The sequence below is a fragment of the Wolffia australiana genome, chromosome 8 (genome assembly GCF_029677425.1).
Source record: "Wolffia australiana isolate 7733 chromosome 8, ASM2967742v1".
Taxonomy (NCBI): Eukaryota; Viridiplantae; Streptophyta; class Magnoliopsida; order Alismatales; family Araceae; genus Wolffia; species Wolffia australiana.
In genome coordinates, this window is record NC_135842.1 from 18,458,060 (window position 1) to 18,485,910 (window position 27,851).

Here is a 27,851-nt window from a genome sequence, read left to right on the forward strand (position 1 = left end):
GTGGACAGAGAAATATCTCGACAGAATTCACAGTCTGCCCCAATTTTGCTGTTACATCGTTTGTGTAAATTATCATGAATTGGTCTGATAATTCTGGTAAAAAAGTTGGGAAAATCCCAAGTTTATTCTTCTTCAAAACCCCCTCATCAGTCATCACCGTTTTAATCGTATACTTTTTCCCTCAACAATCAACATAACAGAGAATTTCTGATTATTCAGTCATGATCTTGAGTTATCATAGGCTTGAGTCCATTTCACGGGCCGGCGGGCGGCGATAAGGCGAGGGGCGTCGTCTTCACCTTATGTTCCAAATCCGTTCGGAAATTGAACTGATCTACTTGCCGGCAGGCGGGTGAAGATGAAGCCCCTCGTCCGCCGCCGTGAAAGGAGTCGGCCGGCCCTTCCTCCTCCCCAGCCCAAAGCGATGGCGATGTAATCGGATAACGCGGCAGGAAGGAGACGGTCAGCAGCACTGGAACGAAAAAAACTATCTCCCGCGCCGGAATCGAATGGCATCCTTGCCCCCATCTCTCACCTTGAATCCTCCTCTCTCCAAGCTCGAGCTCGGAGCCAGGAGGACTCCCAGTGCTGGCCTTCTTCTGGACAAGGTGAAAACCCCCCCACCCAGTACTGCGTATTGACGATATCTTCAGTATCTCGATCATCTTCTCTGACCCGGTTCGTTCTTTGATTTTTTGCTCGCGGGCTCGGCAGAGAATCCCGGAGCCGCCATCTCTGAGCCTGAAAGAAGCCGCCGCGCCAGTGGAATCCGTGGCCTACGTCCCTCTTCTTCAAGATTGCGCGGAGAGCAGATGTCTCCCGGGCTTGAAGGGCGTGCACGGCCACATCGTGAAGACGGGAGCCCGCGAGGACGTCTTCCTGTCGACCTTCCTCGTCCACGCCTACGGCAAATGCGGGGCCGTGGCCGACGCCCGCGCCCTGTTCGATCTGCTGCCCCGCCGCAACATCGTCACCTGGACCGCGCTCATGGCCGGCTACGCCCGCAACGCCCAGCCAGAGGAGGCCGTTCGTCTGTTCATCGACTTGCTGAAATCCGGCGTCTTTCCCACTGCTTACACCCTCGGCGCCGCTCTCAGCGCGTGCGCCGCGCTGCATCGCCTCGAGCTCGGCCGCCAGATCCACGGCTACAGCTTGAAATACGACGCCGGCGGCCGCGACGTCAGCGTCGGCAACTCTCTCTGCGCCTTCTACTCCAAGTGCGGGAGCCTGGACGCCGCGATCAAAGCCTTCGACGCCATGCCGGAGAAGAACGTCATCTCTTGGACCACTCTCATCTCCGGGTGCAGCGACAACGGCGAGTCCTGCCTCGGGCTTAGGCTGTTCCTCGCCATGCTCGAGGCCGGCGTCGACCCGAACGAGTTCACGCTGACCAGCGCGCTGAGCTTGTGCTGCGAAGCGCGGGAGCTCGCCCTGGGCCTGCAGATCCAGTCCTTGTGCGTCAAGTCCGGCTGCGAATCGGAACTCCCGGTCAGAAACTCGATCATGTACCTGTACTTGAAGTGCGGCGCCATGGAGAAGGCCAAGCGGCTGTTCGAGGAGATGGGGTCGGGCAGCCTGGTCACCTGGAACTCCATGATGGCCGGGCACGCCCATGCCATGGACGCCGCCGAGGACGACGTCGCCGCCCACCGCAGCGGCGTCCAGGCCCTCAAGATCTTCCAGAGCCTGCACAGCTCGGGCATGAAGCCCGATCTCTTCAGCTTCTCGAGCGCCTTCACCGTCTGCGGCCGGCTCTCCGCCATGGAAGAGGGGGAGCAGGTCCACGCCCAGACCGTCAAATCCGGCTTCTTATCGGACATCGTCGTGGGCAGCGCGCTGGTGAGCATGTACAGCCGCTGCGGCAGCGTGGACAAGGCCTGTCGGGCCTTCATAGAGATGCCGACCCGGACCCTGATCTCCTGGACGTGCATGGTCACCGCTTACTCCCAGCACGGCCTGTCCAGACAAGCGCTGCAGCTCTTCGAGGACATGCGGTTCGCCGGGGTGCGCCCCAACGAGGTCACTTTCGTCGCCGTTCTCTCGGCGTGCAGCCAGGCCGGCATGGCCGCCGAGGCCGACCGCTACTTCAAGATGATGACCAGAGAGTACAGGATAAAGCCCGTCATGGACCATTACGCCTGCATGGTGGATCTTTACGTGAGGCTGGGCCGCCTCGACGAAGCGCTCGCCTTCATCCAGCGGATGCCCTTCGAGCCCAACGATGTGATCTGGTCCACGCTGATATCCGGCTGCCGGACCCACGGCAACGCGGAGCTGGGCTTCTTCGCCGCCGATCGCCTGCTGGAGCGCGGCGGGAAGAGCAGCGAGACGTACATGCAGCTGATGAGCATGTACGTCGCCGCGGAGAGGTGGCAGGACGTGTCCCGAATCAGGAAGATGATGAAGCAGGAGAAGGTGCCCGGGATCAAGGACTGGAGCTGGGTGACCATAAAGGGCAAGGTTTACTCCTTCGGAGCGGACGACAGATCTCATTCTCTGAGCGAGCAGATGATCCGCCTGCTCGAGTCCTTGTACCAGAGAGCCGCCGAGGAGATGGGATGGGCTTCTTCTCGCGCGGCGGGAGCCGTCTTGGATCGGTCGATTCGTTACCACAGCGAGCAGCTGGCCATCGCTTTCAGCCTCGTTCGAACGGGGGAAGGCGCGCCGGTGAGGGTCGTGAAGAACGTGGCCATGTGTGGGGACTCGCACGGCGCCGTCAAGGTGTTCTCGGTGCTGACCGGGAGAGAGATCGTCGTCAGGGACAGCAAAAGACTTCACCGATTCAGGGATGGCGAGTGCTCCTGCGGGGACGTCGGGGTCTTCTTGTCGTAGCATTTTTTCGGCCTGGGGGGAGGCAGGCCTTGAACTCCAAGTTTAATGGGAAGGCCGTGCGGAGAGATTCCTAGTCGGGCAGGCTCATGTTTGATGAACTCTGAAAACGGGCTGCTCTCCGATGATCAATTCTTGATCTAACAGGGAACACTTGGCTTCCGCGTGGAAGAAGCGCTGGAGCTCCACTTGTGGGACGCTCCATGCCATCGCATTATGCCACGTCTAGTCTTTGCGGTCGCTTGTTGAGGACTAGTGGCACATGGCAACGCCGAATTCCAATTTCATTTAGTTCGAGTGTGTGACGTCTCCTGTCATGGGCAAATGACATGAAAAACGACTTACTGTTGGAACATCTCCATGCCGCTGCAGTTTTGAATTGTTGTATTCAATTTTCAGATAAAGAATCCCACATTAAACCGAGACATGGGGTTTTCAATTTGAACACTTCTCAAGATTTGTGTGGTCTGTCCTTGAGTGTTTCCAAAGCCAGCAGCTAAAATCAAACATCAGAAATCTATGAAAACCACCATTTGTCGATTGTTTTCCATTGAATTAGGAATTTCTCTGTTGAAATCGATAAAATAAATTCTGCGAAACAGAAAACAAAAAAGGGACTCGGGCAGAAAGATGATGATAAAAGGGCAGATGATGAGGCAGGACAATAATATAAGATCTTCTGAGGATTCAGACACACAAACTTCCGTTGAGTGTCCCTGAAAGGGCACTAGGGTGAGAATCTAAAAGCAATCCATACAAATGGGAGAAAGCTATAATATACTGCCCTTGAATGCTCTAGATGTCCTCTGATTTCATGCCTTTGGATTGGTGGTTCACGATCAGTTGGTCTGCTCCTCAGATCCATGTCCTTTCTTGATATAAATATGAAAAATTGGCTCCACCTTCAGTGTAGGCCAGATACTGAAAATGTACTACCATTTTGACCAATTTATGTGCACCTAAATACAGAATTTATGCCATATCAAAAACATGTGAAACCACTTTGACCAGTAAATGGGTCGCTTAACTATGAAAATTTTGTTAAATCTAAAAAATGTGGAACCTCTATGACCTAATGTCACGCGATCAAATCCATAGCTAAGAAAAATGCTCATACTCAATGCGTACCGTCCTCAACATTTGGGCAGGAGTGTTGAACAGCCTTCTCTAATGAACCAAAAGCCTCTTGGGAATGCTTGATATCGCTTGTTTGAAGGAGTTTGAGCTGGGCCCTTAGCAGAATAGCAAAGCATTTTTTTACCCCACATGTAAAGATACATCGGTGGCAATAGCCGTCAAATGGGCATGGAGCCCACATAAAAATGTAGATGCAGGTCACAGCCCACACCATAGGGTAGTAGGGCGCTAGCACCTTGGGCCCCAAAGCCATGCACTTGCACTTGCAAGCACCGTCGCTCCAAGCGTGCCCCCAATTTAGGTGCATCATGAACACGTGGGCCATGGCCCTCATGCACCCGCCATGCCTGACCTCCCCCTGATCCGCCACGCGTGCTCCCTGGTGAGCACGAGCACAATGTGGGCGTTGGCTTTAAAGATCAAATATGGGAGTCACCACCTGTGGTGCGTGTTGTGGTTACACTGTAGAATTGGCTTAACTTATATAAGTATACGGGGTTTCCCCTTGGACAAGTCCATGGCGGACTGCCCCCACTCTGCACCGTTGGCGTGCAGGCCTCCTTAAAGGAATCCCGCGTACTTTGAGGCCTTACACCTACTCATAAGTGCATAATATGTTTGATTCGGGTATTGACTTCTCCTTTCTTTATCTCAAGCCTAATCTTCTAGTCCTGGTTATGGTTTATTCTCCTTTTCTCCCTTTTGTCATAATAAATTCCCATTAAGTTCACACAAGTCTTTGTATTTAAATAACCTAAAGTAGATGAGGGAATGTTAGGGGTCAACTTCAAAGATGTCAAATGCAGTTAGTCTTAAAATAACAATTGATTCATAAAATCATGCATATCATGACTTAAATATTTTTATTTAATTAAATATATTATCAATAAGTTATATATAAGATGTGTTTGTTATAAAATTTTGAGGAATAAATATCGAACAAAACCACATTGCTTCATACATTAATTTAGGATTATCAAATCCCCCCCCCCCCCCCACCCACAATCTGTACATAATAACAACAGATTCATAAAATAATGCATATCATGATTTAAATATTTTTATTTAATTAAATATATTATCAATAAGTTATATATAAGATGTGTTTGTTATAAATTTTGAGGAATAAATATCGAACAAAACTACATTGCTTCATATATTAATTTAGGATAATCAAATACCCCCTACTTCCTCCCCACACACACAAACTGTACAAGGGTGCGATTTACATTGCTCATCCCTACTAATGGTAAGAATTGTGGGACTAACCCACAACTTGATTTTGAAAAGCCTATTTTCAAATATAGGAAGGAGGGAACATTGATCCAGGCTGGAAATCAAGTTATCCTAGCCCTCCAAACCCTTGGAATTAAATCCAATGGATGGGAAAGTTTGGGCACTTTTATTTAATCTCTTCGCTCCTCTCTTTGTATCTCTTCTCTACCCTCTCCTCTTGGATTTCTGCTCCCATATTGTTGTTTTTGATCCATTATTTTTCTACAAGATTTTGGAAGAGAGAGTTCAAGTGTGATAAAAGATCTTGGAGAAAAAAGCACCACTTGGCCCTTGGAGAAGTGACAACAAGGTTTGGAAGATGTCATTAATGTTTGTTTTCAATTTTCTCACCTTTTCTCTCTAGGTAGGACTTATAGAGCATATCCTAGACTTCAATCTTTCCAACAGATCAAATGAAACTGAATAATTCCTCATGTAGCAAAAGTGACAATGTTTTTCATCCACTACCTGTTGCTGCCCAATTCTGCCACCTAGCGGTAGCGTGACCACTTGAAAATTTCGTGTCGGCCAGCACAGCCGCTGATAACACACATTTTGAGTTGATTCATCTGATCATATTTACATATTTATTTGCATTAACTAAATTATATGCATGTATCATCAAGCTTTGAAAGATTAAATTTATTTTTAGAACGATATTTTGAATTTTATGAATTTTAAGTACCTTTTGGGGTTTTTCTGACAACATATTCAGAGAGAATTTTTTTGAGTCAAATTATGATTTTTCCTGAATGTTTCAACATTATATCATAAATATATGATTTTTATGAATCGATATATATATATATTTACATTTGTATTTTTTGGGCTTTTATTTAATTTAATATGAATTTTGAAAGATTATTTTAATTTTTTTCCACTATGCCACGTGTCACTGGTTGATTTATCGATTCGCGACAAGCCAACAGTTAAGGTTGATGATCAATGAAATGCAATCATTAACATAAATCATTATGGCATCATGATTAGCAATGCCATGGTGGCATTTAATGTTTAACAGTCTTCTTTGAGCTTTTCTTAGTGTAGGATGACGCAGCCTAATCAAAGAAAAGCACGTATTTTTTGTAATAAATTCCACACGGAGAACGAGGAGTGAAGACTTAAAAATAATTTTTTCCACTTTCTGACATGTTTAAAGTTGCGGCCATGTCCACTTGTCATGAGACAAATGGCGTCACATATACACTAGCGCACAAGTGTACATGGGGCGTGCATGTGTCTTCCTATCATTGGTGTTTAAAGGGGAGCACAATGATGTCGCATGTGCTGATGCGCTGCCACCTCGGTTGTGACAAACTTATTAAATAAAATATTTTAATATTAAACCATTATCTATTAATTTTGTCTTTTCTAGAGGTGACACATGGTGCAACGAGAGTTGTCGATTGTGGATGATGAGAAAAAATATGAGCCGATTATCACATAAAATTCCAGAACAAGATAAAATCCTAACAGAATGACATGATGATGGTGATGAGGATGAAGAGAGAGAAATATTTTGATTAAATCGACGACTAGGAATCATCCAGTTTCTAGGCTTGACATCTGATGATCCATAACTCTGATTGAGCTGAAATTTTAAGGATAGCTTCATCTTTATATCCTCTATCCATCCATATTGAATTTATAAATTCAGATACTTTTATTTTCAAAGAAACATAGTTTTAGCTCACTTCCACCTAGAGAAGTAGATTGAAAGAAAGAGAAGTTTTGAAGGTCCATCAGGTTGTTCTTGGTGTCTTTAGTGTTTGGAGAGGTTCAACAAATAAGTGGGGAGGTTGATCTGCAGAAGGAATAAGCCTTGATCCTAATGGAACATAGGGATCTTAGGTTATCCTCTTTCCCTACATCGATCAATCTTTAACACATTTAGGCAGATAATATATCATTCTTATCCATTATCCATACCTATTAAGATCGATCATTCATCCCTATCACTGTCATCTTCCATCACCTCACGCATCACCTAAGCCATCACGATCTAGTCACGTGTTCCCTCTCCATTCATCTAACGAAACCTAAAGCTCTATCTACTCCCATTTTAAGCCTCCTATTTTAACTACCTCCATCACCACGTCCTACACCATCATCTTAATCCCATCTCATCTTCCCATCCTCCTATATTACATTAAATCCTAAATTCTATTCAACCCTAAACTATAAAACCCTAAATCGGACACCTCTTAACATTAATGCTCATCTCGTATCACCGTCACCGCTTCACACCCTCTTACTATCTAGTTTCACTCGCTTGATCATGATCCATTACTTCTACCTCTTTCATGATCACTATCTTTTTTCGAACACTATATATTACATACAATGCACATAATCCTTCTCCCCTTTTTCGAGTGCACCCTATAGAGGGAGCTCTTTCCCTAAGATATGTTCCCAATGGAGATGGCCCTTGCTCATCTTTGACTAGTCCACTTAATTTTGTGAGTAAATGTTATAAATATTATTGATTAAATTCAAATTCTCTACGAAGTAATTTTTTACCCTAGTTTTGAGTTAATCAGCTGCCGACTTTATTTTGCACATGAAGGATGGCCGAAGGCTCTCTTTAACCTTAAAATTTATTTCTTACCCTAAAAAATTCCAAAAACTCCTTCAAAAGCATATATATCTATTTATCCAAAAAAAAAATAGTTATTTCATTTATTAAAAACATTTTTGACTATTTGCCCTTCATTTTTTTTATTTTGGTCTTTATAAAAAATTTTAAAATCCAGAAAAATAAAAAGTCACCTAAAAACAATTTTTCAATATAAATTTGAATTGAATTTTACTCTCTTATTACTTGCTCATGGATTTGACCCTAACCCTGTTTTAAGTAAGTATTTTTTTATAGATATTGTTGGATAAATCCAAGATTTAAAATGACTTATTTAACCCAAATTCTGGTTCATCACCAAGGATTATTTGTGTTCATATAGAAGGTTGAAAATGAATCATTTAATGCATCTCGTTTGAGGAACTGGTCAATCACGAAACCATTGAACAAAAGACAGATAAGGGGTTAAAGGGTAACAATACACAAGCATATAGGATTAGGAAGTGATGTTTAGATGGATAAGTAGGGGTGATAATGTGCATAACAACCTAAATAAATTCCTGCTTCTTCTCCAAATAAAAGTTGCAGTAATTCAGGATCTTAGATAGATAAGCAGGATCAGTTCAAATAATAGTAAATGTGGATGGTTGTGAACTTAGTTCTGTGCTAATAGTACTTAAACCATTTGATTTTTATATTTTCATCTCTCACTAATAAACACTTTTTATATCTAAGACTTTTGGGCCACGAATTTATCTACGACTTATACGATCTAGAAATTCTTTTGATATATTAAAAGAGTGTAATGTCTATACACATGCTTATTAGATTAAGAGTATATGGCAGCCCAATGTAGGGTTATGAAAATCATTTGGTTTCATGAAACATTTTAACCCGAAATTGTGCTAGTGCACGAATATTTGAAAAATAAACTACCATTTTTGAGACATGGAATCTCAGCTTTTGAGGTAAAAGCTGAAATTAATTTTTTAAGACATGAATTGACTCCCACAACTTAAATATTGATAATACTCTATACATTAAAAATAAATTCTGGGAATAAAGAGATGCAATTTGAGGTGTAAATCTTCTTCATCATGCATTTTGTGTCAATTTTTGAGTTATAGAGGCTTCATAAGATCAAGTTTTACTTTCAATGGTCTAAGTCTTCTAGGCAACCTGTGAATAATAAAAAAAAGAGAGCACACACCAATAAAAAATTAGAAAAAGAATGAAAAAATAAATCACATTTAAAGCGAAACATGATAAAAAATTAACTGACACATCAAGTAAAATGAGGCTCCATACATGACTATTCCATAAAATATACAATATTATATCTTCATCCAAGATAATATTACACAATGTTTCATCCATGTTCAGTGTCTGACCACTTAAACAAAAATCGACCCAAAATTCTAGTCTACTCAAAGGCATTGGCGCATGTAGGAGGTACAATCATCATTCTCATGAGGTACATGGACAATGGAGGTTCGTGAAAAAATATGGAATGTCAGGATTTTTTGTGCCAACCACGGCATGAATTTTTGGGATAATGACATGATAGGAAGCAAGTGAGCTGGAAGAATTTGGAGGAGAGAGAATAATAGAAGAAATCAGACAAAAATAATTCAATCACATCTGAATAGCTGACCGTATGATCAACCTGAAAACTTCAGGGTAGTCTGAAAATTTCCCCCTCTTTAAATATTTTGCTTGGATTATTAACATTAAGACAGAAAAGGGGGGGACAAGTTTAAACTTTGTCCGACCCTAGTTGGCTAAAAAGGACACTACAAGCTGTTGAAGTCAATTTTTCTGCATTTCTTGAGTTAATCGAGTGAGCTTCTTCTCCTTTTCTTAATCTTCTTCTTGTTTGTTGCCAAAATGCCAAGCATGGGTAAAGTTTGCATGCTCTTGAAGTAGGTATTGAGGGTACACCAGCACTGCGTTTCAAGAGTGCATTATAACATTTATAAAAGTAGGTAGGGTTCCTTGTGCTTTCAATAATTCAACCTGCAGTAGATTTAGCCTTCACTGCAGCCATTGTGTCATTTGATCTCCCTTCAGGATCTTGTCCTTTGTCAATAAGGATCATGATCAAGAAGGGTTGAGAATTTCAATCCACATTGTCATTCCTGCATATTTCTCTCATCATTGTAGCATATTTCTTGCACTTAATTTTTCTATCCTTAAACAAAATATTTTTCACATGTTATGTTCATTTTCCCTGTGGTTGACCCCTTTCTCATCATATACTAGTATAGTTTAGAAAGGGAATTATAAATCTTAGTGCATAAGCTTAATCACTAATGGTACAATCAAAATTTAGTTTAAATTTCACCAATTTAAGATTTATCAATATTTTGTGGCCATAAAGAAAATTAGACATATTTGGCATGTTTAAGTTCATCGAAATAAATGCTTATTCATTATTATTCTTGTGTGATACTTATAATGAAGCCCTTGAATACATCTAATTACTTATTGAATTATGATAAAATCATAATGCGATGATCACTAGTCTCTAAACTTGTATTCTAAATATTTCTATTCGATGGAAATTCGACACAAACATTTAATTAACTAGAAATAAAAACACTTTCTAATACTAGTTATATGACAACTATGACTGATCCTATGGCTATTGGGGTGGAGAGATTAAGGAAAAACAGTTTGTGCTCTTAGGGGAAAGAATCCCTGAATGGTATTATACCTAAAAGTCAATCAGGTAGATTCATAAGACTTGAAATACCAAACACTTATTGTGCAAGGACGAGTATTTGTTTATTACAAATCACGAGGTTGTAATCATAGGATTAAAACTAGTCTTAACTCAGATATAAAAAGAAGTACATGAAGACAATTAAGTGGTCAAGATGGGATTGTCTAACCTTGGTATAAGAGGGGAACAACTTGAGGGAGAAGATTCATTAAATCTTTTCCTAGGATACAGGGGACATTGAATAAATTGTCCTCTTATGAGCTCGATTACACATAAGTACTAACTAGATTGACATATCATAATCTGTAGGTGAATCACAATCTAAGACTCCTGAGAGTTTCTCATAGATGATACATAAATGTAGATGGTAATATATGATGTTATAGGTTCTGTGAGAGGTTCATTCATAATTTTGTATATTATAGAGCATAAGGTGTAGTTTGGAACTCAATGGGATGAAAATTTAACATGTCGATTGTGTTAAGTTAATATTTAAACAATTAATCTAACATATAGTTAACTGATGATGTTGTTTAATAATTTGTTTTGGGCCACAGAAGTTATTAACAAGGGTGATGCATGGGCCAGAAAATCATACACAAGATCTATTAACATTGATATATATACTTATATTACAAGGTCTTTAGTCAAAAGTTTGAAATAAGTATCAATAAGGTGGCACCCACTTAGGTATCCATGCCAGCTTTGATATAGGTTCCCCCCTAGCATTCTCCCCTTGTCTAAAAACCCCTTATAGTGTGATTGATGATGGTAAGATCTACCAGATCTATATGGAGGGTTGAAGAATTTAAAGAGGAGAATCATCATCCGAATGATAGCGTGGATATGTCTCAAGGCTGGGTACATGAACGGTTTTAAGGAAAATCTTCTAGGGGGCAAAGTGGGAGTGTAATCAGTTCCATGTAAGGTGATATGATGAGTTTCATAAATAAATTCTGAATCGATATTTTCCTCCCTCTATCTAACATATGATTTTACAGAGTTAGTTGAAGCCAAAGAACCCAACAATGCTTTCATACCCAATGATAATGGAAAATTTTCTTTATTCACATAATTTCATGTTTATTTATAAATTATATGAAATATGATTTTCCACGTCATATTAATATAAAACTGGATTTAAAGAATAACATGTCACTCTATCCTAGTTTAGAGACTATAAATAAAAAATAACAAGAAAATAAAATTTTATCCAATTTTCCTTACCATGTTCTTACTTTAAATACTAATCCTTCTTGATTTCACAAAATTCAAGAAATTTTATTGTTAATGAATATTTTCCAAAGTCATGCTTAGGAAAATACATGAAAAAGCTCCAAGACTTATTGGAGTCCTAGAGAAGCTCATTGGACCTTAGGATTGCCATGCATAATGATAGATGAGGTATAGATCTGGCGCCATTTGGAAGGCCACGGGTTGATCCTTTTGGTGAAAGGGTGAAATGTATTTTTACCTCCCTCCAAGAGTTGGAATCGCAAGGATCACTACCCACAAATGGAGGCACTAACAAAGTCCGGGAGTCATTTTAAACAGTGAAGGGCCTTTTGGATATATCCCATGTATGAGTACAAATTTGGTTCCCTCTCTAAACTCATTCTGAAAATGTCTCCAGCTAGGGCTGGACCATAGGAAAATCCCATGTTTCTAATCTTGGTTTGTCAAAGTAAACCATAAATATGAGCTTATTGATAAATTAGAAAATGGGTAGAAATATACCATTTTATTTATCTGATTTATCCAGCAATAATTATCAATTTTCTTTGGTAATTGGTAAGTATGGATCAAATACACAAGGAAAAGTTAACGATGGAGTAAATTTCAGTCAGTTTGAAATTTCAAACATTTTATAGGTTTTAAACGATTTTTTGGGCTTTCAGGTATTATTTAAGAAGAGTACTCACTAAAATGAAAGAAAACTAGTTCAAATATTTTTTACTAATTAAAAAAACACTTATTTGGTTTCAATAAATATTAGAAATTTTTATTGGATTTTACATATTCTCACCCAGAAAATTCTTTGTAAAAATTTAATGTCATAAAACCTAATGAAATATATCCTGACTTAGAAAATTATTTTCTAGTTGAATATAATGTTAGAAAATTTCATAAAAACACCTGAAATTAATGAAAATCAGAATACTTACCATGAATCTATTTGATTTTTGAAAGCTTAATAAAAAACATAGGTAACCATTTTAATGCAAAGAACTATGGAAAAAAACTACCAATTTTTATCTAATAATTAGTATGTTACTTTTACCCTACTCCCTATAATTGGGATTGGGAGCATTAAGATAAAACCTATGGGCATGATTATTATATGATCCATTCACCAAATACTGTAACTTATGATTTGTTTTGTAATCAACTTTTTCTAAAGATCATTCTCCAGATATTTTTGTTGCTGTTTTGAGTTTTTATAAAAAATAATATAGGGTTTTGGGGGGTTGAAGAAGATTAGGGCTTTGGGAGCCGAGTTGAAGGAGGTCATGCATCATCGCAGCAGGGAAGACTTTGGGGGTTGGGGACGATAAAGCTTCAAAATTATTTTATTTTAGTGGTATCCTTGTTACACCTATTATTAAATGTTTTTCTTGGGGACATTCACAAAAACTTGGTTTGGGGTCATCATCAAAAGGCTGGATGTTCCCGGACAGCATTGAGTAGATTAGAGTGAAGAAATTTTTTCTAGTTCACCCACCCCTCTTAGGTCATATTTTAGAAACTTAAACTATTGACCTTGATTAAAATTGTTGAGGAAAATAAAGAAATCAATAAATAATATGAATTTAAAGGATTTTGAAATACATATTTTTATGCATTTTAATTTTCTGTCTTAGATGTTCAAAATTGCAACTATGCACAAGTTCCAGATGAAACGGAAGCTGGATTGCTAAACAGAATTGGATTAGATTGAATTTTGAATGGATATCGTCCATTTATTTATACGAAGTTATTTTTTTACAAATTGAAGATGAAGATGAATGCCTTTTTAATTAAACTTTTTTGAGAAAAAGCTTAGATATGGAATGGAAATATGGAACAATAAAATTTCAAATCAAGAGAGTAAAAGTAGGGACTGATCTAAGTAGAGAAAATACAGAAAATTTTGGGAAATTCACTTTTCAACATATTTTGAAATCAAAATATAAATGTAAGATAGTGGATGAGAAGATAAATAAGATGTAATGATATATTTGTATTTTGACTTGATTTGGAATCAAATCTAATCATATCACAATACAAAAAAAGCTCAAAGAGCATGTACATTTTGTTCATTCCCTGAAGGTTTGGAAATGTTCAAGAAGGAATTTAAAGCTGAATAAGAAACTTAAAATATCTATCCAAGATTCCAGAGAATTTTTCACTCTAGAAGCTTCTATATCCATCTCGGCTAACTTGGGTTGGGGAAAGCTTCCGTTGTCTTTTCTATCTCTTCCCAATTTTTTTTTATAATCCAACATATGGTAGGACTGAAGATCAGAAGATGAGACTGAACTCAAAATTTGGACCCAATCTAATTGTTAGAGTATATATCACCATTTTAAAATGGCTTAATATCCACTGTCTAATGATTTCTCTCTCTCCTCCACGCTGGTTTCAGCTGAATAAAAATATCATTTCTTATTGTCCTGCAGCACTTTCCTTGTTTTTTCAGAAAAAAATTAGAAACTATGAATTAATTATGCCATCTCATGATCATGACAGGCCAAATAGACATTATTCCCTGTTCATCCAGCCAGATTGGCTATAAATATTTCAGTTCTCCTAGCTACTAGCACCATATTTATTTAAAAAAAGAGACAGTTTTTTAATTTAGTCCACAGTGAATGCATGTTAGTTGTTTATTGCGAAAATGAATCGGATGTTTCTATTTGAGCGTACGTATCTGTTAAAACTGAGCCTGTAATTCACGGTTCGCATGTTTCCACATAGCCCTTTGACCTTTATATTTTTAACCCAATGAATGATTAAGTAATTTTGTCATCAAAATTTTGATTTCACAATTATTCATCTTCCAATGGTTAGCCTCACCAAATTCGGTCAAAGTGACGTTGACACATAGGGGGTGAGATTGATGCCTAAAACTAAGTATTGGAATCCTTAAAAAATATGAATTTATAGTTTCCATTTTTAAATAAATAATTATTATTTCATTGTCATAAAATTCTGGAGAACTTTTGGAAAATCAAGAATAATAATCATTGCATTTATTAATTCACAAGAAATATTTCATGAGTTATAAAAATGACTTTATAATGAAATTAGTGTCAAAATAATATGTATGAACAATAAAATTCTGGAAAAATCATAAGATCGCACGCCAAGCTTTTTATCAATATAAACCATAAAAACATGAAAATATGGACATTGATGGAGATATTAATGTTATATTCTTGACTATTCTATGCGAATTTGCATACTTTTAATGGGATATAAGTGTTATCATGCTGCTATGACACACTCTTATGTCCGAGGATGTCACCTTTTAACAATGTGAAATTCTATTACTTATGAACACCTTTGGAGGGTGTAACACCTTTCCCCAACACCATATTATTTACCTACTTCAAAAAAACCTCATAAGGAACATCAACAAGCCAGTCCCCTGACTATTAATGAGTCGCCATTACACACATATAGTGAATCCTTGATTGGTGAAACTAACATTGTTGAACAGGTGTGAAAACCCATAGTTGATAAAATCAATCATTTTGCTCAGGTACTACCATATCATCACAATTACACCCCCTGAAAATTTTGGGCGCATACCTATGGAACCACATAGACTTCAAAGCTCTACGCCTACGTTAAAAGCTCCAGTGATTTTCCCTAACGTGAATGTACCTATTACATATAAAACTCAGCTTGTTTACTATATTCCTCTTGGGTGATATTCTGACATATCAGAATGTCACACCAGCTCAAAAGAGTATTTCTAATGGATCTCCAACACATTACGGCTCCCACTTCGGCCCACAAATCCATTGCATATCCTCAATCCTCTCTGAGGAATTTTTATGAATGTTGAGATGGAGGATATTCATCTAAATCAGACTTGGGAACTGGTCTCTTTAACAAGCTAAAACATATGCTACAGGCTGGAGGTGGAGAGGCATGGTAAACTACAAAGCTGATGGCCAACTTGAACATTATAAGGCAATATTGGTTGCTTAGGCATATACTCATCTCTACAGTATTGACTACATAGAAATGTATGTCTCTATAGCATAAATGGAAAATATTTGAATCCTTACGTTCCTAGCTGCATGTAAATACAAGTATGATTTGAAATATGAAGTACATATGAAGCCGCCTCTCACTTATCACTTTCCATTCAGACAGGTGTGCCTTCTTAGGAGATTACTATAGGATCTGAAACAATCTCATCGTCCATGCTTTGTCAAATTTACACAAGTAATGCCTGAAATTGACTATAGCCACTGTGGTGGTGACCATATTGTTCTATCACCATAATTACTTTGGGAAAGTTGATCTTCTCACCATATATGTTGATGATATCATTATTAGTGGGAATGGTTATCAGTGTATTGATATTCTGAGCCAACATCTTAAGGTGAAATTTGATATTAAAAGCTTTGGCCTCCCTGTTTCTTAGGCATTTATGACCTGATGAGTGAGACTAGCTGATGAGAAATGCTTAGCATTTTCCTCTCTCATCTTCTCTCCCTTTTCTTTTTCTCTCTTTCTCTCACGTTCTTTTTCTCTCTACTCACGCAGCCCCTTTATTTGAATTTTCTCCTCTCTTTCTTTCTATCTGCTCTCTCATCCTGTTAACCACCCACTTTTATTGACTATTCCACTACTCTCTTCCCTCTCTAATTTTCTTTCTTTCTCTCTTCACTATAACTTCCAAATTGACTTTTCTCATAACCTCTCTCCCTTACCTTTCTCCTATAATGTTTCTCCACATAAAACACCAATCCCACCTCTTCTCTCTACCACTTTCTCTTAAACCGTCCACGGCTTATTTGCTTTGTAATTGTGTGCTTTATTTCCTTCAAAAGGGCATGACCCTGTCTTTATGAACACATTTATTTTAGAATTATTGTGAAGCATGTTTATGAGAAAAGAGTGATACAATAGTGATTCTCTAATGATAACGACAACGGAAATGACTTCTGCGGCTTCTCATCTTCAACATTGATCAACTCCTTCGAGTTCCTCTTTCCCTTTCTCCATACCTTATCTTCTCCATCACTTTTCGGTCATCTCACCCTTGACCTTATTGAACACAACCCCTGCATCTCACCCCCATAATGTCCATCTCACTTCTCATTTTCTCCCTTCTTCTTATCTTCATCCATTCTCACACCTTATCCCATCTACAGTGTAAGCTCATTTTCACACTTTATCTCCACCCCTCTCATGTTACGCATCAACATCTTCTCATGCTGACCAGATCTTACACACCCATTATATCTGATTCCCACACCGTCTCCTCTTTTTATTCACCCTTGTTCGTGGAGCTGTAGATCAACATCAATCAAGGCCATTCAACATCAGAATAATCAAGCTATTGGTTCCCATATCTAGGGTACCTTGCGACACCTTAACTTTGATTTGTGGTACGTGTTGATTTGCTCAGAGTGTTTGTTGGCCTTATGAATCCGCATGCTAAACTTTGATCGAGTATTTTGAATCTCCTACTTCCATTAAGTTAGGGATATCATAGTTATTCCCTATTGTCCTGGTTAAATCCCTGATCCACTGACTTATTCCCCTTCTACAGGATTAAACCCATTCGGATCACTCTGAAGGAATACTTAATTAATCTTATTTTGGTGTTGATTTATCAATTTTATGAATTCTGCTTTTGTATCCCACATCACTAGCCATCTAAAATGATGGTACTCATCAACTCCTATGGAAGTAAATCAGAAGCCCACCAAAGATACAACTTAAACTACTGATATTCTCACTTATTAGTGGCTGGTGGGCAAGCTCATCAACCGAACACATATGTCTCGATATTTCCTACACTTAACATTCTTCATCAATTTTTGATGTGTCCTAAAGTTTTTCATTTGTGGGTCACTCATCTGGTGATCAGCTACCTGAACGGCACAATTGGACTTGAACTATCCATTAGAAGAGGTAAGACCTTCCTTCTAGATGTTTATTGTTATAATGACTTTGTTGGTTTTCAGGTTGATCATTAATGTACAGCTGGATATTGTTCATTTTATGTGGAAACTTAGATGGAGCAGCAAGAAGAATAAATAATTGACATATGTGAAACCTCCTAGACACAGAATCATCTTCAAGAATTGGTGATGCCTCTACCAACTTACCGTTCTACAGTCTAACAATAAATCCACAATCAGCCTAACACATGATCCAGTTTAACATGAACATACTAAACACATGGGCCTTTTCCGCCACTTTATCAAGAAAAAGTTATAGCAACAAATTCTACAAATTATCTTTGTGCCTACCAAGCAATAACTGGTCAATCTTCTGACCACAGGGTCCAAGCATGATTCTCTTGTGTCCAAGCTGGGCATGGATACTATCCACTCTCCAGCTGGTGGGGAGGTGTTGTGAAGTAGCACATGTATATCATGTGATATGCCATTATATAAAAAATTAACTGTTAGATGGTGTTACCTTGATGTGTATAAATGTATTATCACACAAATTGAATGTTAAGTCAGATTTTGTTATTTTTCTCCCCATCTGTATGTGCCCCGTCTGGGCCCTAAGAGCTTTGTGCCAAGTTTCTTCCGTTCGAGATTGATCGCAATCCCAAACCTTGAACACATTATAGAGTATTTAGGGTAAAATGGTATAATCAATGTGGGTAAGGTTCAAGATAAAACGATTTTGTAACCTATGTTGAGCTTATATGTTTTGGTGCCATTAGAATTAACAGGAAGTGAAATACCTTTTCAATCTTAAGTGTTGCTTTTAAGAGAGTCGATGATAGGAATGTGAAGTTAATTGTTCGCTGACGTACAAACACTTAAAAATTTTGGTTCATGTTGTGATGAATTAGGAGGTTTCAGAGCTGAGTTCTAGGCAGTGTAAAATACAGAGTTGAACGGTCGGTGACCAGAGTTTACTTCGATGAGATAAAAAGTAAGAATTATAAGGAATAAAACAGAAACATAGGATGGAACAATGTGGACCAGATTTTTCAAAGAGAAATTGAGAAATAAAACTTGGAAATCGAGTGAGATTATAAAGTAAAGGGGTCAAAGGAATATGAAAATCAAAAATGAGAATTATGGATTTCCAAACCAAAAAACATAGAATAAGAGATGTGAAAAATGTAATTTCGAAATCAGAATAAGAGACTCAGATGTTGAAAAGTGCAGACTGGAAAAAGCATTTGGAAGGCAGAAATCATATATTCAGATGTTGAAAAGACAGATTGTAAGGACTTTTGAAACCAACAATCAGATATTCAGAAGTCAAAATTGCAAATCCGGGAAAAAGAGATTTCGAAATTAGAGATCCATGATTTATTTTGAAAATGCAGAAAAAAGGAATTTCGATGCCACACTTGAGAATTTCAGATGTTGAAAATCAGGAACGAAATCGGGATAGTGATGTATTTATCAGAATCAGATCACAAGTATCTGACTAAAAAGTTTGACTAAATGTTATGGAGCAGGTCAAGATTGGGAAATATCGAGTTGACTTCAGAGATGGTATGCTTGAGTTGCTAGCTCAACGCTCGCACGTGCTGATAAACGAAGTCTATCTCGTTTGATGTGATACAAAGATATTTTCGAAAAGCCCTCTCGGTTCTCATTTCACAAGATAGTCCAAAATAGACATTTAGAAGACCACATTTGCAACGTTAGGATCCAACAACGCGACCAACGACCCCTGACAACCTCCGCCGAGTTCAAAATCGGGCGTTCTCAAAACCATGCAAGTCACTCACCCGATTCTGCGACTTCCTCGACATGGCCACTCTCGCCAGCCTCTCCGCCGCGCGCCACGCAGACATCGGCGTCAGCGCTTCGGCCCGGGCACTGCCACTGACAGCAGAGTTCGAAGCCAGGCGCTCGACGCGCCGCCCCTCGGCTCTCCGGCGCCGCCACCGGAGCTCTTCTTGCGCAAGCTCCACGCTCCGCACCGCGTCGTCGGCGCAAACAGAATCGCTCTGCAGGAGCAGCCGGCGGGCCGACACAAGGAGGTGAAGACCGGTCGCAAAGTCGCCCACTTCTGCCAGGCTCCGAGCCTCCGCCACTGCGCGCGCAGCCACGAAGATATCGCGCAAGAACTCCGCCTTGGGCAGGGAATCTCGGTTCGGGGCAAGGAACACCGGCAGACTGCACTCGCTCCACTGGATCAACTTCTCAGTGACGGGATCTCTGTAAGAGCACCTCACCAGAAGTCTCCCCGCGCGCTGGCCCGCGGCCGAGCCGTCGATCTTCACTTCCAGGAGAATCTCCGTCTCCTGACTCGCGTGCAAATCGCCGAGCCCAAAACGACCCCCGCTTCCGAGGCACGCCGGCGGGTTCCTCCTGCAGTACACCGACTTGACCGCGCCGCCAGGGAAGTTAACCTCGACCCGCACGTCCCGGCACACGACGCTGAGCCGCCCTCCCACGCATTGAGCCAATGCATTACCCTCCACGGCTTCGCTGTCGAGAGGCACCTCCACGAGAATAAACTCTCGGCTCGGAGAGCACCACTCGCGACGCTCGTCTTCCCGCGGCGGACCCAGCCGGAGAAGCACCACCGCTGCCACGGGGTTTCTCTCCTTCCGATCAACGAGCACCTTGAAAGCCATCCCGAGGGCCGTCTCCGTGGCGGCGACGAAACTCTCTCCAACGTCGTAAAAGAGCTTGTCGACGATCCGGCGGGCCGCGCGCTGTCCGTCTACCGTCATCCTCCGCAGCGGGAGCAGCCGCCTGGCGCCGGACGCCGTCACCATGGCCAACCGGTCGCGAGGACCGAGACAAGACCAGACCAGGCGCATGGCGCGCCTCAGCGCCTGGAGTTTCGCGCCGGTCAGGGCGCCGCTGGCCACGTCAAGCACCGTCACCAGGTCTATCGGGGCGCGGCGGGAGGGGTCGAGGAGCGGCGCGTTCAGCGTCTTCGGCGCGACGGACTTGACCTTGAGGGCCACGACGTGGTACTCGTGGGAGCGGCCGATGGCCAGCAGGGCGGCATCGGGGCAGCCCGCGACCCGCAGACCTCCGACTGCGTCGTCCTCTGCTTCGGGTATCGGGTAGAAGCAGGCTCGGTGCCTGCTCGACAGAGGCTCGTCGTCGTCGTAAACTTCGGCTCTGGCCGAGGACGAACTTCCAATCTCGACTTTCAGCGGATAATTGGGACGCTGTTGCTGCTTTCGGTGTCCTCCCTCCGCGTTGAGCGAACAGAGGAGCGGCGCGTGGAGCCAAGCGGCGGCGCAGACAGGGCACGACCCCCTCTGTTGCGAATTGATGGCAAGGCACTGCAAGTGGAAGGTGTGAGAGCACTCGGCCGTGAAGATGGCCGTACCCTTCACCGCCTTCACGCTCTGCAGACAGATGCCACACTTGCCCTGAAAGAATCCAGCATGGTGAGTACAGATTCAAAAATCTACTAAGGGAAGATTTCTCTTCCGGGAAGGGATGGGACGGGTGCAAACTGTAAGTAGAAAGCTACCTCCAGATACTCCAATAAGGTTGCAAAGTCCTCAGACTTCTCGCCCTCCCTCAGACAGCATTAATGAAAGAAGGTGATAGGAAAACAACGTGTTGAAGCTTACCCGAGTGGAACGAAAGTTGTTCTTCAGCAGCTGAGCGATTCGGTAGGGCGATCGCGGCGACGGCGGATTGGCGGAGATGAAAGGAAACAGTTTAACGCCACGGGGTTTGCTTCTCGGCGTAGATGCTTCCACTGTAGTCGTTATTACAGAGACTTGATCCTTTTGGCTGGCCTTCTCCCCGACGGTGGCGGCGGTGATGGCCGCCGGCGGCCCTGTGCGGCACCGGAGGACTGGCGGCGAGGGCGCCGACGGCGTTTCCTGGCGCAGACGCGGCGTGGAAGGGCAACTGCGGCTGGCGCGGAAGAAGCCCGACTTGCGGCTGGAGGGCGTCTCGTGCGGAGTAGAGTCGTCGTCCGTATCCCGCCATACGGCCGTGCATAGCGCCTTCCTCCATCCCGTCCCCATGGCGCAAAACTACATGAAAGATCTTCTGCGAGGTGACGGGTGTATGTGTATATCTCCCCCCCAATCTTCGTCTTCCCAAAGACTCCGGACTTTCACACGCTGTTCTCCTCGGATAATCTTCAATTGTATCTCTCTTTCGTTTCCTCCTCACCTGCCGTTCGCATTTGATGCGACGGACTGAGAGAGAGAAAACGGCGGCGCTTCCAATGCGTAGCCCTGCTCCTAGCCGCAGAAGATACAATGTTTTATTTCGTCACCCACTGTAAAGACAAAGCAGGAGGCACGTAGGCGGGCTAAGACACATGGGTATTATTCTGGGCTTGGCTCGTCGTCCGCGATGAACTTCCTAAGCCGATCCTCAGAGAGGAGCTCTTCGACCAGGGTGCCATAATGGCATATTTAAAATTTGCAGGTCATCGCCATCACATCTGTACAGTAAATAATTTAAACTCGGGCTGCTGCCATCTCTCTTATCCTCAAGCTCTCTGACGCAGGGGAAAGGCATGGGACTCTGCGATAATTCACACGCGTCGCGGCCTTGCTCTTGCAGCCAACACTCGGCAGTCTCCATCATCACAAACGGGGGCGGCTGAAAGCCTGCAACAGCAAAGTGTCATATTTGCTCTCCTGATTGATGGTAGAGTATCCCGATGCACCGTCATCTCGTCCTCCGACAATTAAAATATTGTCGATTCGTCATCCGTTATTTCTCATTCTTCATCCGTTTTCGTTTTCATCGATTGACGGATGACTGAACGGTCCTATGTTCGTCATCCGTCATTAGTCATCCGTCATTTGTGACGAATGACGAATGACGAAAAATACGGGCGAATGACGTAAACGACGGATGATAATATCGGTTGACGAGAATATTAATAAATAATTTTTACCTTAATTTTTTACATAACTCATTGAGTCATTGGCTTCTATGAGGAGAGAGAATTCGCTCTCGATGTTTCCTCCATCTCCAATGAGCTCAGAGTTCCTGTTCGGTGAGCGGATCCTGAGAGTTCCTGTTCCATCTTCTACCTTCCATGATGTTCCCGGTCATTCCATTACCGTCGACCACGATTTTCTGTCAACGACGAAATTCAAACATTTAAATACGAGAAGGGTGTCTGCGCCTCTCCGTTGAATCCGTCTCCCAGACTTTTTGGCGGCTTCTTTTCTGTTCTATCTTATTTGATTCGATAAGAGGTGGGTTAGATCTGAGTTTCCGCGAGAAGTTGACCGCAGCCGACGGCTTGTACCAGGTAATCCGATCGTGTTCTTCTCGAGTCCGTCGTCTTCTTCGTTCCGCCGCCGATTGTTGGCATGTTCATGGCTCTCTTTCCGTTTCATCTTGTTCTTGTTCTCAACCTCTCAACATCTTGTTCTTGGCATGTTCTTGTTCTTGTTCTTAACCTCTTTCCGTTTCATCTTGTAAGAAGATAAACAAGAAAAGGCACCGCCAAAAACACTTCAGAAAGAACTATACCCACACAGTAAAACCGGTGATTTTTTCTTAGATAAACAAGAATCAAGGGATTAAACATGCATTAGGATGAACTGTCCGAGCTAAAAAACATACACATAAAATGCGGCATTGGGAGAATGTGGTGTTCAACACAGCAAGATCCGCAGGCCCAGGAAGAGTAAGAGAGCTTGGAGCAGCGACGGACGCCCGGGGGTGGGGTGCGAAAAGCGCTGAAGCGTTCCATGAAGAGTGGAGTAAAAAGGCGGGGGGGGTTCGTGAGAAGCGGGAGGGCGGGGTGTTTTTCGCGATAAGGGGAAAATTTTCGTCATTTTCCGTCACAGAAGCGTCCGTTCCGTTCCGTTTACGTCGATAGACGAATGACGAGACGGAGTAGTGACGGAAACCCGTAGATGACGGAACGGAAACGAATGACGAAAATGACGAAATTTTTCATGGAAAACGGATATCGGAATAGAATTCCGTTCCGATACGTTCCGTCCGTCCATTTCCGTCATCCCTTTCCATCCTCCATGCCTATCCGACATCTCTCGGATGGCCTTATCCCTCCCATCCATCTCTGTGTCTCACCGACGACTTTTCCTTGTTCTCCACGGTCGAGAACTATAATGACAGTGTACAACGATTGAAGATTCCATCATAGACATATTTCCACTTACTCGTCAGGTTTAGAACCAACTTGTCGTTTTGTTGTTATTTAGATTTGAGCACCATTAGAGATTGCTCCTCTTGTCGTCCGATGAACAGAAAGGTGCAACAACTTTTTATACCTTCTCAACCAAATATCTCAATGACCTCAAATTTCAAAATGTATTTGCTCCTCCGTCTTTTGATTCCTCATGCACTAGCTGAGTTTCCTCATGGGGGCGAGTGGAGGGATTCCCAAAGCTTGTAGGCCATCGTACACAATGAGGCCGATGACTACTCTCATGCAAGGTATCAGCCGACATTTCTTGAATGAGGGTTTACTTGTCTTTGTGCACTCATCAACCATGTACTCATGGACTTATTAATATCTGTGTTGTCCATCTTTATAGTGGTAAGCTTTTTTGCACAATTAGAACCCACCAAAACGTTTGTTCGCTACTCTTCAAGATACCTCTTATTATGCTGTTCATCATTACAAAGAGACGTTCTTGAAGTCACCAGCTGTCATTAAGGTAGTGCATAATTATCCCAAGGGAACCATTTCCTCACTTATCTAGGCATCAACTATTAGATATACACTTCTAAAGTTAGAAAGAAACTCCACCTTTTGCTGCTCTCAAATGAAGAAGATACTAGCGTACGTATGAATGGTATTCCACCACAGTATTCTCATCTTGTTGTGTGCAATACAACAACTTCACTGAAATTCTATTGTCTACCAATTCACAATTGGTCGATAAGACATGAATTAAGGGTGTGTCCCTAAAGGTGCCTCTTACATTCAGCTGCGCATTGGACTACAAGATGAGCTATATCCTATGGTGCTCAAATCTAGATAAAAAAAACAAGTTGGTTCTAAACGTGAAGACTCAATGGAAACATGTGCATGAAATGCTGGAATTTGCGTATCACCATAGAAAAATGCTTCACAGTTCGGTTGTGGTCATGTAGGAATTTGCGTATCACCATAGGAATTTGCACACAAGATGTATTTTTTTATGATTGATGAAAATACATTATGAAAGGTGGCACATTTTACCCAAATTTCGAAGGCCAGATGGGAAATATGTTGTATTGTGTGCAAGTCAACATGTGTAAAGATGACAACAACTTTGTCATTGATCGAGCTTCTTGATGAATATCTTGTGGAACAGTAAAATTCTAAGGCCTTGGCTGCATCTTCCCTTTTTGTGTTGTTCTCGCTTTGGATCAATTATAAACTCTAGATAATGTTTTTTGTTTATGGCATTGGCAGCTTCTGATTCTAATAAAGCCTATGAGTTAAAAAAAAAATTTAGCTACTAATGAGTAGGGGTCATCTCCACCAGGAGCAGTGATCAGTGATTTAATATTATTTAATTATAAAATAAAAACTTGAGAGGAGGTAAGCCTAAAATACGAGATAGAAGAATAAGGATCCAAGTTCCCTCCTTCCCAGATTTGAAAATATACCTCTCAAAATTAAATTGTCGGTTAGTTTCACAATTCTTGCCGTTAGTTTACCCGATTATTAAAGAGGTTTGAGCGGGCTTCAACAGTGAGCTTCTTGTGTTTTGAGAATCTTCTTATTATCTGGGAGATGGCTTGGGTTTCTCCTTTCCTCCCACTGGTATTCCAAATTCAATATTTATTTATCTAAACCCTGGATTTCAAATGAAACTCGAAGAAAAATGTGAGAAATCGACTTGACTCTAAGGATTCAAAAGGGGTTAGTCTAAAAAATCAATAAAATGCAAAAAAATAGATCTTAGGAAAATGATAATAAATTTTCCATTTTATCCTTTAATGGTGAATAATGCATGTGCATATAAAAATAAGTGCCAAATAAGAAGTATAAAAGCTTATTTTAGTGATCTTATTTTGATATTATTAGTCGATCAGTGTACGTGGCACATTTTTAAGGACCCTTTTTGGCGCTCAAATCAGTCTCATAAGGGTGATTACCTTACATTAGTATTTTCTCTTTTGAATGAATTCTTATGTTTTGCATCCAGGATATGTCGGACCAATCCATTTTTGGAGGAGAAAACAAGAAATTTAGCCCAACGGATCAAATCATTGGTGTAGATCTAGATGCTCTCCGAATGGAGGAGATATATTAAAGATCCAATGCTTGATATTAAGTTAAATTCAAATGGCAATATCTTGAGATCCGACCGCATGATCTTACTCAAACTATGCCTACTGTCTTATCTTTTGACCCTCTACCCAATAGTATTCGAATTATAAAAATAATGTCAAGAGGATGGGGAAAAACAATGAGGAAGCTCACCCCAGCCTAGTTCTCCAATAAGGACCCATCAACTGATTCATTTGAAAGTTTTTCTTGCTTCTATGATTCGATTGGTGATTTTCTCCTTGACTGTTGCCAAAACGCCAAGGCATGGTTGACATATACACGCCTAGGAGGAATTTTGAGGCTTGAGAGCTCTTCATTGCATTATGTTTCAAGATTCAAAACATAAAAACTTATCTCTTTTGTTTCTCATCTCAACTACCATCTTAGATTCAGAGATTTATATCACACCACCCTGAAAAATCAATTTCCCAAATTTTCTCTACTTTATCCCTCTAGATCGTTCTCTGTTTACTCTCTCTATTTTCACAATTTTATTATTCTATGATTCAGATCCATATCTAGCCCTTCCAACCCTAAAATTTTAACATAAAAATCATTAATATTCATCTTAAATCAGAATCTCTATTTTATTTTTATTATCTAAATCTTTAACAAATACCAAAAAATTTAATATTCTCATTGTGTTATGCAACTTTATTTCGGTTTTATCTGAAAATTGGCCATTCATTTCAGACCTAAATTTTTAAATCCACAAAATATAATCTATAAATTCTTATAATAACATGGAAATCTTTAAAAAATCACACATATATTTTTATATATTTTCTTTTGTGTTTTCAATCAAAAGAAAAGATAACTCAGATTTTTGTATTTTATTGCTCCTTGGTAATCAGACCCTTTCTGGTCCTATGTTTGTATATCTTAATCTAAGGAATTTTTATAAAATTTATTGGATAATTTTCAACACCCAAGACAAAATAAATTCAATTTCATAATATATTTCAGGCTTATCACAATACTAATCAATTGCAGAGCCATGAGAGAAAAAATCTTCAAGTACTGATAATAAAAAATATCATTTTAAGAATATTATTAATATATACAATTATTTTTTTATTAAAATGATCTAAACACATATTCTTTAAGTGAAAATAATTTATCATATATTTAGAATTATGTTCTTATTTAGAATATTTTATTGAATTCTGAAATCAAATTCTTAAAGAATGGATTAAAATTTAAATTAATGTAATCTAACTTGCATGGCCCACAACATATGGGGAGAAATCATTGATATAATTTATATTAAATAAACGTAACTCTTTCCATATGCTTCTACATGTTGCCAAAAACAGTTTCACAAAAGGGAAAGTGTCAATAAATGCCATAAAATACCTTTTACATTACCTATGTTTTAGATCCATAGGATGGAATGGGATTTAAAGGGAGGCTTAAACCTAGATTTTAACACAAATATTGGAACCTTTGTGAATTTGAGGACGCATGTCAGCAGCAAATTAAAGGACATATCAAGTGCAGATTTCAACACAAATTATTTGAGCAATCTGAAGATTTTTTTGTCATGCTGGCTATCCATGCAGTGGATTGAGGAGGACAGAAAAATAATTAATGATCCAAATTTGTCAAAATCAAGAACATGATATCTTATGGTGTAGGAGTTTTGCCATAAATTTTGAGGTTAGTTCAGTATTTATACCCGCTATCCATTCATGGTCTTGGATGCTGACAAATCCAATTTGATGCAAAAATTCTATTATATTGGTACTATCCTCATTTTAATGTGAATTTATAATTGATGCATTGATTGGGTCATATTTTTGAATTTATATTTTTGTATGAATTTAAAATAATTTACATGGTAAATAATTTTATCTTTCAAAATATGTATGAATATTGTGGTTATGATCCTAACGGTGTTGTATCTGT

General features: G+C 40.5%; 2 protein-coding genes across 4 annotated transcripts; one reads left to right on the top strand and one right to left on the bottom strand.

Moving 5' to 3' along the window:
* Nucleotides 1-229: 229 nt before the first annotated feature.
* LOC144706426 (putative pentatricopeptide repeat-containing protein At5g52630) lies at nt 230-3,276 on the top strand. The gene is made up of 2 exons (XM_078579365.1): nt 230-608; nt 715-3,276. The coding sequence occupies exons 1-2, from the start codon at nt 510-512 to the stop codon at nt 2,830-2,832; spliced, it is 2,217 nt and encodes a 738-aa protein (XP_078435491.1). The 5' UTR covers nt 230-509; the 3' UTR covers nt 2,833-3,276.
* Nucleotides 3,277-19,353: 16,077 nt separating this feature from the next.
* On the bottom strand, nt 19,354-23,415 carry LOC144706789 (E3 ubiquitin-protein ligase WAV3-like). Of its 3 annotated transcripts, none has more exons than XM_078579824.1 (4): nt 23,273-23,415; nt 22,593-22,777; nt 21,298-22,299; nt 19,354-21,090 (listed from the first exon to the last, which is right to left on the bottom strand). In XM_078579824.1, exons 3-4 carry the CDS (start codon nt 21,700-21,702, stop codon nt 19,441-19,443), a joined length of 2,055 nt encoding a protein of 684 aa, XP_078435950.1. In that variant the 5' UTR covers nt 21,703-22,299; nt 22,593-22,777; nt 23,273-23,415; the 3' UTR covers nt 19,354-19,440. The 3 variants fall into 3 exon arrangements, with proteins under 3 accessions (XP_078435950.1, XP_078435949.1, XP_078435948.1); XM_078579823.1 differs by having other exon boundaries at nt 22,593-23,121; XM_078579822.1 differs by having other exon boundaries at nt 22,593-23,173.
* Nucleotides 23,416-27,851: the final 4,436 nt, after the last annotated feature.

Bases quoted from the DNA above. Each gene is read 5' to 3' on its own strand.
- LOC144706426 (XM_078579365.1), top strand. From the start codon at position 510: ATGGCATCCTTGCCCCCATCTCTCACCTTGAATCCTCCTCTCTCCAAG. The intron at 609-714 runs GTGAAAACCCCC...CGGGCTCGGCAG, and splicing joins CTGGCCTTCTTCTGGACAAG to AGAATCCCGGAGCCGCCATC.
- LOC144706789 (XM_078579824.1), bottom strand. From the start codon at position 21,702: ATGGGGACGGGATGGAGGAAGGCGCTATGCACGGCCGTATGGCGGGAT. The intron at 21,091-21,297 runs GTAAGCTTCAAC...GGATTCTTTCAG, and splicing joins ACAACTTTCGTTCCACTCGG to GGCAAGTGTGGCATCTGTCT.